The sequence below is a fragment of the Lutjanus erythropterus genome, chromosome 24 (genome assembly GCF_056507025.1).
Source record: "Lutjanus erythropterus isolate fLutEry1 chromosome 24, fLutEry1.hap2, whole genome shotgun sequence".
NCBI lineage: Eukaryota > Metazoa > Chordata > Actinopteri > Lutjaniformes > Lutjanidae > Lutjanus > Lutjanus erythropterus.
In genome coordinates this window covers 9,822,132-9,834,857 of record NC_139340.1, presented here as the reverse complement: position 1 = coordinate 9,834,857, position 12,726 = coordinate 9,822,132, and the positions used below count along the sequence as shown (strand labels likewise).

The following is a 12,726-nucleotide window of genomic DNA, read 5'->3' as shown; positions in this document are numbered from 1 at the left end:
AAGAATAAAGGGCACACAAAATACAGATGTCACTGTCTGCTTTTACTGTGCTGCAAGTCTTTCCATGACATGTTTTGGTAAAATGCACTCATGTATTGTAAAAGCAGCATTTAGATAGTGAGAAATCACTTTGTACTATAGAAGTATTTAACTGTGCCGAGGACACATTCAGTCAATTACCTCCCAGTATGAGCAATCGATTCATTACTGTGTGCATGTAAACATACCCACTGAGGCTGACTATTTATAAACCAGTGTATCTACTGGTAAGTTCAGGCCACGTTTCATTAACGCCAAAACTGCTGTCTCCTTGTCTACAGTAAATGTCAGGGATCAGTTTGTACAGATTTTGGTGCAAAACAAGCCGGGCATGCATCTGTTGGCACGGGGAAAAGCAAATGTCAATATCAGGCAGTGTCAAATGTCAGTATTAATGTCTGCTGGGATACTATACAAGTAGGATTGTACCTTACATCAAAGCATCACCGCATTATATAAAAGCTCATCTGATAATCATTGCTCCTGTGTCCCAACAGGCTGATTTGAATTTAAACAGTATTTATGTTGTTCCCCTGCCCTCAGGCTTTGGTTGTAATCATCAGTTGTTTGGGTTGGAGCCATGGATCCAATGCAATTTCTGGGTGTAAATACGGATGGAGAAGCCAATATAGTAACCTCTACGCTGATTGTAAATTCTAGATTGGGCAATAAAGCAGGCGATGAAGCTATTTCTGTGCAAAAACCTCTTTATGTTCTCTCTCAGCTGAAGTGTAAATTCAACCTCCCCTGTGTGCTGAATTACTTTGCTAACCCTGTGACCTCCATCCTCCCTTCAAAACACACTCTGTAATTTCTAAAGTGCACAGGGAGGCGAATGTAAAATAAGAATTCTCCAGGCTGACATTTTGGAGATACAAGCTACGTCTCGTCTGTACTCTCCATTGTCAAGTATTTACCGTCGAGCTGTCAAGCAACCGTCACCCAAAAATAGGATCCGGGCTGTCTCCCTCGCCACCTTAACAAAATGTAGAGCCGCGCAGCCGCCACGCAAGTCATGCAGCTGACAGAAGTCCATTTACTTTATATGAAGTGACATGATGATGTTTACCACAGACAGGATCATTTTCTCTGTTGTTGATGAAGAGAAGGTGTGTTTGTTTTCAGGCACTTCAACCTGTCGCTGCAACAGCGGTGTTTCTAAAATCAGCTCATTCAAGTTTATATAAAGAGTGAGATCTGATACGACCGGAAGGTAACACTTTAGATTACAGCCACAAAATTACAGTGTAATTATTTTAGTTTATACGGAAACATGTACTGCGTACCTACAACAAGTTAAATATAAGTACAAAGATGGCAGGTTAGGGAATTAGGGGGTAACAACTTAGTAGAAAAACACTACTGATTTACTTTTTTTAAATATTTCAGTGTCAACCCATTGTAATAACATTTCAAAACAATGCACTTATTTTTATTTAAGGAATAGTTTTACATTTTAGGAAATAAGCAATTTACTTCCTTGCTGAGAGTTAGAAGAGAAGTTCAAACTCAGCATAAAGACTTGAAATAGGGGAGCTATTTCCCTCTGTTTCTAGTCTTTATGCTAAGCTAAGCTAACCAGCTACTGGCTCTAACTTCATATTTATCAAACAGAGTGAGAGTCTCCCCCTGTTAGCTCAGTGGTGCACCAATGTACAAAACATTTACATTATAATTTGCTGGCTGTGCTAAAGAATAAACATGTGAGCAGGATGTGGTGGAGACTAAAGCCGCTTAACACTCACTTTACAAGCTTTTTCAGGCTGACATAAACCTCATGTTGTAAATTCACTGTGTATATTCTCGTAAGTAGTATTGAACTGATGGATGTTATATGAAAGTAGGGTCTTCTGAGGGGCGAAAAACCCTAAACTTCAAAGCTTTTATGTGGATTTTTTTATGTAAAGTGACAGAATGTCACGGTTTACCCATCTTTTTATTCCGCACTGAGAGAAAACAGAAGCAGCGCTCACTGTTACAGCCATTATTCCATTAGTCATACCAGCTTTATGGGTCAGCGGTCGCTCTTCAGCATGTGACCCTGCTCTTCAGCATTTTATCAGAAAGATGTCACGGCGTCACCGTGCTCAGTGGCGGGGCTCCAGTTAATCAGCGAATCAGTGTTAAGCTTTGTCGGGTCACCAGATTTTCTGTCAGGTCACGAACAAGGCGCTCTGCGTCACCTGACTCGTTGTGCCACAGAGTGAAACAGAAGTCCTGACACAAGGAGGAAGTGCTGTAATAGAGATCATCACCACCAGTATGATATTTGATATGGCCGCTACTGTACTTAATACTGTATGATCACAGCTTAGTGAGGGTGTTTTTGCTACCTAGAAACGTCTCTGTGCTTTGGTGGTGTAGAGGAACCGTAGGCACTAACACTGTAACAGACCTGGGTTAAAATATACAGGGATCATATCAAATATCCCCTTATATATTACAGCTACAGCTTTCATATTGTGTGGTTTTTAAAAGCCCCTGTGGACAAAAGCAGCAGTGTTTCCACCACAAAATATAACATCAAAAATAAAATTACCCAAAGAAAAATGTTCTCCAGCTTCTTTTTAACTGGTAAACTGTGGCTCTTCGGGTCTGAAGGCCTTAAACTGCCTCGTCTGATTCAAGGAGAATCTGCGGAGGCCCAACACTGCCAAAATAAATAAATAAATGACAGAATAAACACATTAATATGCCATCAAATGCATCTATGCACCCAGTTTTTGATCAAGCAATAAGCGAAAATCTGACCCCGGGACACGACGGCCATCATGAAGCAGAAATGCATAAAGAAATTTAAAAAGAAATTACAGAAATAAATAACTTTGGGGAAATTCAAAGGGAAATGATTCAGACAGAAATATCAGTTGGTCACTTGTGGAGTATTTAATTACAGAGGACTTTAACTGCCAAAATCAAAAAATACATTGATTAGTAAGCCATTAAATTAAAAAAACGTATTTATTAAAATATATACAAGCATAACTTCATTGATAATACTTTTGTATTTATTTTTTTCCCATTTAATTTTCCATTGTATTTCTTTCTTATTTGCTTCCGTATTTGTTTTTTTTTTTAACACATTCATTTATTTATTGAGATATCTATTTTTATTTATTTTTGGCAATTACAGTCCTCCATACATTTGATTCCATATTAATTTAGTTATTCAGTCATTTATTTATATCTTTCTTTTTAATGTTGGCAGTTATGGTCCTCCATAAATCTGACTTGGTGGTACGTAATGAAGAATAACTGTACAGAAATAGCTGTGGCTGATGGTCTTGTTTGTTTATGTCGGTCACAGGAGCTTCAGTATTATATCGAGGTGTTTCATTATCAGTTAAAAACTCGTTTAATGGACAGAATAAACACAAATTTAATGCTTTTAAAATCAGAAGCAAACGCTGGTGTTTATGTGCTGTCCGAAGCAGTAAGTCTGAAAATATTTGATGTACTGAAATTAAATGCCTTTGATTTACAGTGTTAGTCTGATATTACTGTATTACCACACCCTTATTCTCAATTTACCTGCCAAACACATAAACACTCTAAATATCTGGCAGGGGAGATTAATCCCCTGCCAGGTAGTTTCACATCAAAGACTTACTGCTGTATTTCGTCAGGTGGTTTAAAATTGTGCAGCTGCTGTTATTAGTGCATCTTTTATCCAAGATTGAAAGTGACAGTATTTCGAATTTGCAGTGCATAAAACTATAACTTCTCATAGCTGCTGCTGCTTTACACAGACGGAGTTAAAGTCGCGTGTGTTTTGATTTCTTAATTGGAAGCTGAAATCAATGTCACGTCAGTTGTAATTATGAGCCTCTGATGCTAAATGACAATGCAAATAATGTTTGCACCAGTTTCAAAAATGACCTACATGCTTTGATTTTTAATGAAGCACTTCAGTGTGGCTCTGGGTAAATAAGATTATTTGTGTTAGGCCCCTCAGTGTAATTTCTGTGGGGAACTGCACGAGCTTTGGTGACACGCTACGAAAACACAACTGCCCTTTTTAAGAGGTTATACTTGTTATTTGTGGCCCCAGGGTGTCCGACCCACGCTGGCTCCTTGTATGTTTTATCCCAGGTCTGACTCGTAGTTATTAGCATTTATTTGGTAATTAATTTACTGATGAAAAGTAGAGGCTCGCAAACAGAGGCAGCTCTGTTTTATGCATCATCTCCCAGTAGACTGGGGAGAAACACTGTCTAATGATGTGCATAGGGATTTAGGAAAAGTGCGTACGAGTGTGTGTGTGAATGACAGAGGAAGAGTGTGTTTGACAGCGAGAGAAAGAGTGTGTGTGCATGTGTGTTGGCATGTTTTAGATGCCATTGTAGAGATGTCAGTAATCAGCATTTATCTCTTTGTACGTTGGCACATTAAAGCACTGAACAGAATGTCTCACTCTCTGTCTCATTTTCTTGTCTTCTTTCTTTCATAATCTTTATTCGGCTCTGAAATGATTACTGTCATGTTTATTTCACTTTCAGTATAATCCTTAACAAGCAGAGATGTTGTTAGCTAAATTCAGCACAATATACACTACAATAAAGCGCTGTGGTTTCCTGGTGAGCTGAGTTAAACTCGTCAGACTCTACAAGAGCACCCTGCAAAGGGAAAGATAGATAAAATGAATCAAGTGCACCCAGGAGACCAACCCAAAAAATATATCTAGGTCAAGATATTCTGGTTAATCAGTGTCTGTCTGTTTATGCTGATGATACCACCTTGTTACGCTTTACCGCAAACTTTTCTGGGCTGTAGTCTTTAAGGACCTCCATTTAACAATTTAAAGCTTCCTCTAAAGTGTCTGTACTGTTGTTAAGGAGCAGTGTTAAACTTTTGGGTTATCACAATTTTGAAGTAATGTAACTTGATTACTTTCTGTTACTTGTACTTCAATAAAAATATGGTAATATTGTTTATCCTAATATAACTTATTATGTTTGTTGTAGGGTGTATTCATTGTTTGTTCAGCTGTTCCTTCCTTTGTTATGCATGAATGCATGTTCAGATTAATAGTGGTAATTATGCTCATTTAAATTTAAATGAATTTGTTAAGTATGCTATTCACATTCACTCTTCTCCAACACACTGTGAAGGGAGACAAGGTGTTTGCAATCTGCAAGCTTGGCACTAGATGCCACTAAGTCCTACACAATAGTTCCTTTCTGTGGCATTTTCAGAATTTATTTCCACTCAGGTTTCTTATGTGCAAACTGAAAATGTGCATGAAAGATAGGTGGATGGAAATCCACTTCCTGATGCCCTGGAAAGTAAACCATGACACCAGATCACCAGGTAAGTTAGCTTTAAAAGGTGCCAACTCTGAACTGGGACAGACTGGTTCCCAGTTACAAGTGGAAGTAATGCTAAACAAGCTGAAGTTAGAGGCATTATTTTCGTCATTTAATAAACATAATCAAAAGGCAGAGAACAGAAATAATAATAATACAATGCCAGTCCTCTTTGCAGACGCAGGGATAAAATAGATTTCAATCTCAGATCGTTGTCTGAATAAATTAAATTTAACTAACAAGTTTTGGTTTAAATTTGAGACAATGATGTCCTCAGTGGTAATTATTGCTCAGAATGCTCTGAATTAACAAAATAAAAGCCTCATCATATCAATATATCAAGGGTTAATTCTGAGGAGCGCAGATTCCTCCAGGAAGACGACTACTTTCCCCTCATTATCTGAATGAACACATTAGAGATTATATCTACTGCCAGCTTTTGACTAGCCTGCTCTCAAGGCCGCCTCTTAGCAAACACTCCTCCTGCCAATTAGGAGCTGTAGTGCCAATTACCGGCATAAGGAAAGTCTCCGTCGAGTCAGAGCAAACACTTGACCAAAACAACACTTACTGTCTCCAGCAAAAAAAAAAAAAAAAAAACATATTAACATAATTTCAACATTTGGCCCCACAGAGGCTGGATTTTACTGTATTTCTGGCTGAGACAGGCTGCTGTTAACAGCCTGTGAGTGACAAAAAGAGCTGGAGACGCGTTGTTTGAAGTAAAGTGGTTTATGATTGCTGCTGTGACAGGCACTCTTCACTGCAGGGAACATCAAGATCTCTGCAGAAGAGAGGATGATCTCATAAAGTTACGTAACAGTTGGTTTTAATGCTGCAGTTCCCCGGTGCAGAGACCTTTTTACAGGAGTCTGTAACGTCATAGTGGGACGTCATGTGTTTGTCGTGTGACCCGATGACGAGATTTTGGAACTGGTGTGTTTTTTGCTTAAAAAAAAAAAAGATAAATTCCTTCTGAAAAAGAAAAAGCAGATTTTACACATGGATGGATTACTGAACGAGCCAGCTGGGTTCAGGCCCAGAGGCCAGAGGTGTGAGGGGAATCTCTGAATAACTCTTCACTTTTCTTTGCAAAAGTCAATCATACAGCTACAAAAAGACACAAAATTACCATGGAGATACACAAAACTACCACAGGGAGACACATAATTACAGAGACACAAAGTACCACAAAAAGACACATAACTACCACAGAGGCAAAACATTACCACAGGGAGACAAGAAATTACTAAAAGGAGACACAAATATAACAGAAGATCTCAGAAAGTTACAGAACAGTTTTCTAATCAGAGTTTAATAAGCTACTTTTATTCCAGCTCAAAAATTCCCAACACCAGTCACCATACTGGTATTCAGTGAATTTTTCCCATCTAGACTCGGGATTGTCTCAAAAATTCCACATCAGTCAGGCTCTAGCAGGAGCCTTTTTCCAAGAATCTGTATCATCACAGTAGGACACCATGTGTTGCTCTTTATCTGATCATGAGGTTTTGAAACAGTCGCATAAAAAAATCACAAATCACTTCTGAAAGAGACTTCTGCTGCGTTACAATGCATACTTTTTCTTATTTTTAGTTTGAACTGCAGCTTCCCTGAAAATGTGCATGCTGTTGCATATAGTATGCATACAATTACTGCCTCACAATGTGTCACCTTGAACTTTGACCTTCTTGCTCATACACTGATCACAAGGGTCAGAACAGCCAGAAAAACATGCTGGCTGGTGTGCTGCAAAATGTAACTGGATGCAGCCGTGCATCCTGGTATTTTTTGGCATCCTGCATTTGATATTCTATGTATTGGGACATACTATATCTTTTTCTGGCATACTAAATGGTATGGTAGTAAGAGTACTGGATAGAAAAAACAGTTACAGCACAATTATTAAGCAGACTAAGAGCTAATTTTATGGCACAGCTGATAAACTGTACAGTCTGGCTCCAGCAGTGAGCTGAGTCCTCGTCCAAAAAGCTCCAGGAGAGTCGGGGGTCGGCGATGGAGCAGCGCACCCTGTCAGCCTGGATTAGCTCTCATCAGCACAGTAAGCACACCTCACGTCTGCCACACTCAACATCTGTGTCATTAAGCCTTCAACAGATACACACAAATGATCTGAAAATAACATGCAATAATAATTCTACTACACTGGATCATTTCTACGTCTCGTGCTCCATTTAATTTTTTTTTTTTTTAGAATCAACCGCAGCTCCTTTGTTGTTTACTCGGCCCTGAGGGAGACGTCTTCAGAAAACATCTTTCCAAGACTCACTGGCCTAGTTTACAGTAAAGATTCATACTGTACTCTCTAACATGTGGCTCTACTGACCCCTGGTGTCTGGATTCTGCCATGACTACCAAGACCCAGTCTATCCCAAATCCTCATGACTTATTTGGTGGCAAATCAAGAAAATAAAACAATATTGAGTGAACTGAAACAGTTTAAATTCTGGCATAGTCTCCCACAGTTGCATGCAGATTCCCAGCATATTTTCATTATGTGTCAACTTGAGAATTTTTTTTTTAACTCAATTAAGTAGCCCATACTAAAAAATGTCAGTGCACAGACAAGGAGATGGAAGCTCTAACAGCAGTAAAATGCTAAAAATAACTTGCAGAAAGTTGGAAAGCAGAAAATAAGTAGCTTACTAAATCTTTAGGGACGTTTTGTTTTCTGTTTGTGAAATTTTAATTGGCTCTGACATTTAAAAGTCACTGTCTAGAGCACTTCCATATGTAAAAAGGAAACATTTTAGACGATTATATTATTGTAGTGTCGACAAACTTTCAGAATCAGAAATACTTTATTGATCCCCTGGGGAGATACTGCATAACAACACAGATGCTCTCATTCAAGAATAGAAATATATGGTTCTATAAGCATAGAGAAGTTTTAAAATAAATCCCAACTCATACTCCGTCCAGTGGCTGTCACTGAGGATAACAGTGTGTATGAGGATTTGACAAGAAAGACATGCATATGTTTGGTCCTGCTGTGAGTCTCTGAGGGACAGTGTTGACTCATCCAGTCCAACTCAAGTCCCAACTTTCAAGATTTCAGCGATCAAAACTTTAATGCCTTTTTACTGGTGTAGATAGGGATCTTCCTGGGTGAACTCATATAAGATAAAAATATAACAGCACTTTTCTATGCATTGTGGGTTAATAAAGTCAGAGAAAGAGAATTTATTAACACCCCCTGATCTCATGTGGTTTAAGTTGTCAACCAGAGCAGAAGTGGACCCAAAACAACAAGAAAGTAAAGACAGGGCCAAGAAAACACACAAAAGACAAGTTTTACTGGGAATTTAACAAGTTTAGTTCATCTCAACATCACCAAGAGGAGCAGCTGAAGAACAGAAGTTACCTCAACCCCTCTGGCCCTGCGGCCCACCCACACACACCACCTCTCCTGTCCAGACAGCAGCCCTGAGCACCATCCAGCCGGCGGCTGCCTGCCTGGGATGCCAGTCAGTGCCGGGCTGGTTTCTGTTTTTGGAACAGCTCATTCACTTTTAGCTCCCCCGCAGGCTTTCGGTCGATACTCCTGAGTAGCCGGGAGACTGTGGCCCAGAGCAGCGCCTGGATCCATCATACCATCATGTCTAATAATAGCAACTCTCAGGCTCATAAATGCGTATGGAGTGTTGTACGTAATGGAGTCATTACAGTAAATCAAGACCTGCTTCTGAATAGCTGGGAAATCCAGAGTGGGTATATCAGTTTATCAACAGATCTAATATTAGTACGTCTGTAATGGTGCTGCTATCTAGCTGAGTGCTTTCCCACCATAGACCAACAACAAAGTGACATTTGTGCGATTTTACACATGGATAGATTACTAACAGGGTACAGACTCAGGGGCTCAGGGTGTCAGAGGACCCTGGAGCCAGAGCATCTTTTTGAAGTGACTCTTAACATTTATTTGCAAAGGTTACTCATAAATACACAAAGAGAAATAAAACAACTACACAAAGACACCAAAGTATCTGCAAAGATACTTAAAACTGTCTGCTACACACAAAAAAAGATTTTTAACTAATTTATGCTCAGCGCTATGAGGATTTTCCACATCTTTTTCTATTTCAGGATGAAGTCCATCCATCCTTCTGTGCTGCTCTAAACTCTGTGACCCAGATCCATGGACATCAAAGACAGCGGTAACCTACTAAACTCATCTGGGTCGATCAGATCGAGGTTATCGGGGGAAACCGTGATGCTTCTGGAGAAATGAGTCCACATTGGTTGCGGCCTGTCACGTGAGCACCGCCCACTGGAGGTCAAAGTTGACTCTTGGTTGACTCACCTCGGTATTTTACCACTACATCACCGCCCCGGTGCGGAAATGAAGCGTCCACTGATGCGTCCGCCGGGTGTCGGGTTTTACGCATGGCGTCCGCCAAACGGGACGGGGGCCCGCGGAGAGCCACCACCTCCCAGCATCCTACTATTTAGAGGTGGGAATGCTCTGACACCCAGCCCCCCCATGCACACCTGCTCTGCTCCGTCTGTCCCCGTCTGACAGCCAGACCGGCCGGTCCTCCTCCTCCTCCTGCGCTTGTCCTCACGTCTTCACTGGAGCTTCTTGTGTCCACACCGTGCGCTCTACCTCTCTGGATTTGTACTTTGGGTCTCTTTCCTCTCCTCCTGGTGGATTTAAGCTCTCCTTCTCGTTGCCTCCACGCACATTTATAACTTTTTACACCCTGCTGCGGCCTGTTATCGATGGCGGAGGGTGTGCGCCCCGAGGACTACTGCGACGAGCCGGTGGAGGACGAGTTTGGAGAGATCATCAAGTGTCGATCGGGTAGGAGATCAAAGCTTCCCTAGTGTGTGTGTGGGTGTGTGTCAAGTCAGGAGTGTGCGAGTTGCTCTACATCGATCTGAGTGAACATATGCTTGTGTGTGTGTGATGTTAAAGTCCTCTCTGAACCCTCCTGAGGATGCTCAACACCACTGACAACAGCCCAAACATGATCACAAACTTTTCCATCTGACTGATGGAACTTTCAGCTGCAAGATATGAATGTAAACAATGTAAACATCTGTCATTCGTGGATTTGTTGTGTGCAAATGTGTCTGTGGCTAAGACATTTTGCAGCTTCTGTCATAATAGTGTCACTACTGGTGGTTGTGAACATTTGAACTACATCTCCCATGAACACTCTTCCTCTTGCAGCAAGGATGTTGACAGCTTGCAGTGCACTGTCAGATCTAAGAGCAGCTGATGGCTGTGACCTTGTCCACAATGTTTTGGATGCACACAAGATGTCGCTTACAAACAATTAAGACAAAAAGCTGAGTTTTCTCACCTTTTTGTCAGTTAGTTCACAAGTGGACGATAGGATATGATGATCAAAGGCAGAGTCAGTAGGATTTGTCTGAGCTGTTGGTAATCACATCAGACTTATTGTTTTGGTTGGTAAAACATCCTGAGCACAACAAAACAATGAGGAAAAAATAAGGAAATACAGACTGAGAGCACTTCTAGTAGGTTACAGGTGATAATTGAAAGGGATTATGTTTACATGAGTCTATACATTGTGTTTTTAGGAAAACTTTTATGGATTTAAACTCAAAATATTTAGTATTAGACTTCCATAAAGTTGGTGGACTTGTGAGAGACAGTTTCTATTTTTTTAAATGTTCAAAACTGAAGCAGTGGAGGTTGTGATATCCTGATGTTTTCAGTGTGTCGAGCTAAGTCAATGCGAAAGACCGGATCCTGCCTTTTTTTTTTCAAGTTAACTTGAAGATTTTAATAAATAAATAAACCGATGGCTTCTCAAAGTTTTATAAAGTAAATAAAGAGAGAAGCGGCTGCATCAAAGCCAAAGTAACATATTTTTAAATTAATTCATCTTAATAGCAATTGATTTAAAAAAAAATGGATCTGATAATCAGTCCTGATTGAGCCACAGGGAGGAATCGAACCAGCGTCCGCTGCAGAGGACCAACAGCCTCAGGACATGGGACGAACGCTCTACAAACTGAGCTATGGGAACACACTCTGAGACCGGTTCTTAAGAGGTCTCAAGGCAAAAAAAGTTGTAAAATCTTCATCTGAAAAGTTACTATGCTGCACTTTTTTTTTTTTCATAAATCAATCATCAGACCTCATGAAGTCATGCAGTGTAAATCACTGCAGAATGATTTGCAGGCTGCCACTCCCTGTGATATGATGAGCTTGTTTTCTCTGGCTATTTATGTCTTGTGCTCCCTCTGGGCCACTTTGGGTACATTTAATTTACATGAAACATTTTAACCCCTGAACTATCCTGGACCAACACTTTGAAGTGAGTTTGTTTAGCCTGGGCTTCTTTGCCGTGCTGCATTTAAAGTCACCAGTTTACAGAAATAAATTGAGACTACATTGTTCCCGGTCTAATGTGTTGCATCGCCAAACCTCGGGCTAAAACTGTTCAGGGTTTAAGTGTTGTTTGTGTGATGTGTGACCGTGACACTGAACCCCTCACAGCTCGCTGGGATGAGTTGGACGCCATGGAGGCTTGATTTCCTCTTATAGCGCTTGTAAATACTGGATGACCTGGAATGGTCCACTGGGCGGTGAGACATAGACTGACTGGGACAGACGGATGGACAGTAGGGTCATTTTATACAGACAGGCACAGGGACAGGTAATCTCCCCTCCTGTCTGTTGTCTCCGTCTGTGTAAACAACCCTTTTCCTTGACTGACCTGCCCGCTTAAATGAAGCTTCAATGAATAAATAAAGCCCTTATTCCCCACTTTCCCTGGTCTCTGTGCGTGTCTCTCGTCCACTCCCCCGCGGTACAGCTGGTGGGTCATCTCATGCTGGAAATAGCGGTCAGCTGGCCTCACGGACGGCTGGTGTGTGGTGTCAGATAGCCTACTTTGGGAGGTTGCCATGCCCCCCCACCCTCTCTTTCAATCTCCCTCTTTCCTCTTCTGTTGCTTTCAATTTTTCCACCCTCTCTATTATTTTCCAGTCTATTTACATCCTCCACTTCCTCTGTTTCTTCACAGAATTTCCCGCTTTCCTTTGCTTCCTTTTCAATCCTGTCTGTTCTCAGTGAGACTTTCACTTCCTTGTCTTTTTTTGTCTTTCTTGCTCTTTTTAAGTGCCTCCTCTCTGTGTCACATTTTACCACCCAGGTTGTTCTTCACTGTATGACTGGACTCTCTGTCAGCAGCTAAATCCATCTGTCTGTCTCTGTGCTGGACAGACCCCACTCCAGATATTTAACATACCATCTACTCTGTGGTATAATGTATCCATGTATCCTGAGGTCCAAACTTCCACCACATTAATGAAAAACTGCAAAATTTCATTGTATTTTATGATAGCAAGATAAAATGTGTTTGAAATTGAGGCGCACTAA

At 40.7% G+C, this 12,726-nt stretch overlaps 1 protein-coding gene across 8 annotated transcripts in view; it reads left to right on the top strand.

Moving 5' to 3' along the window:
- The first annotated feature begins 9,484 nt into the window (after positions 1-9,484).
- dmd (dystrophin) overlaps positions 9,485-12,726 on the top strand; it is a 331,517-nt gene continuing 328,275 nt past the window's right edge. For 7 of the 8 annotated variants that reach the window (XM_084713788.1, XM_084713787.1, XM_084713784.1 and 4 more), the window contains exon 1: positions 9,486-10,170. In XM_084713788.1, the coding sequence (XP_084569914.1) occupies positions 10,089-10,170 (82 nt within the window). In that variant the 5' untranslated portion in view covers positions 9,486-10,088. Of the gene's footprint in view, positions 10,171-12,726 lie in introns of all 8 variants that reach the window. The other variant, XM_084713783.1, reaches the window with a different exon arrangement.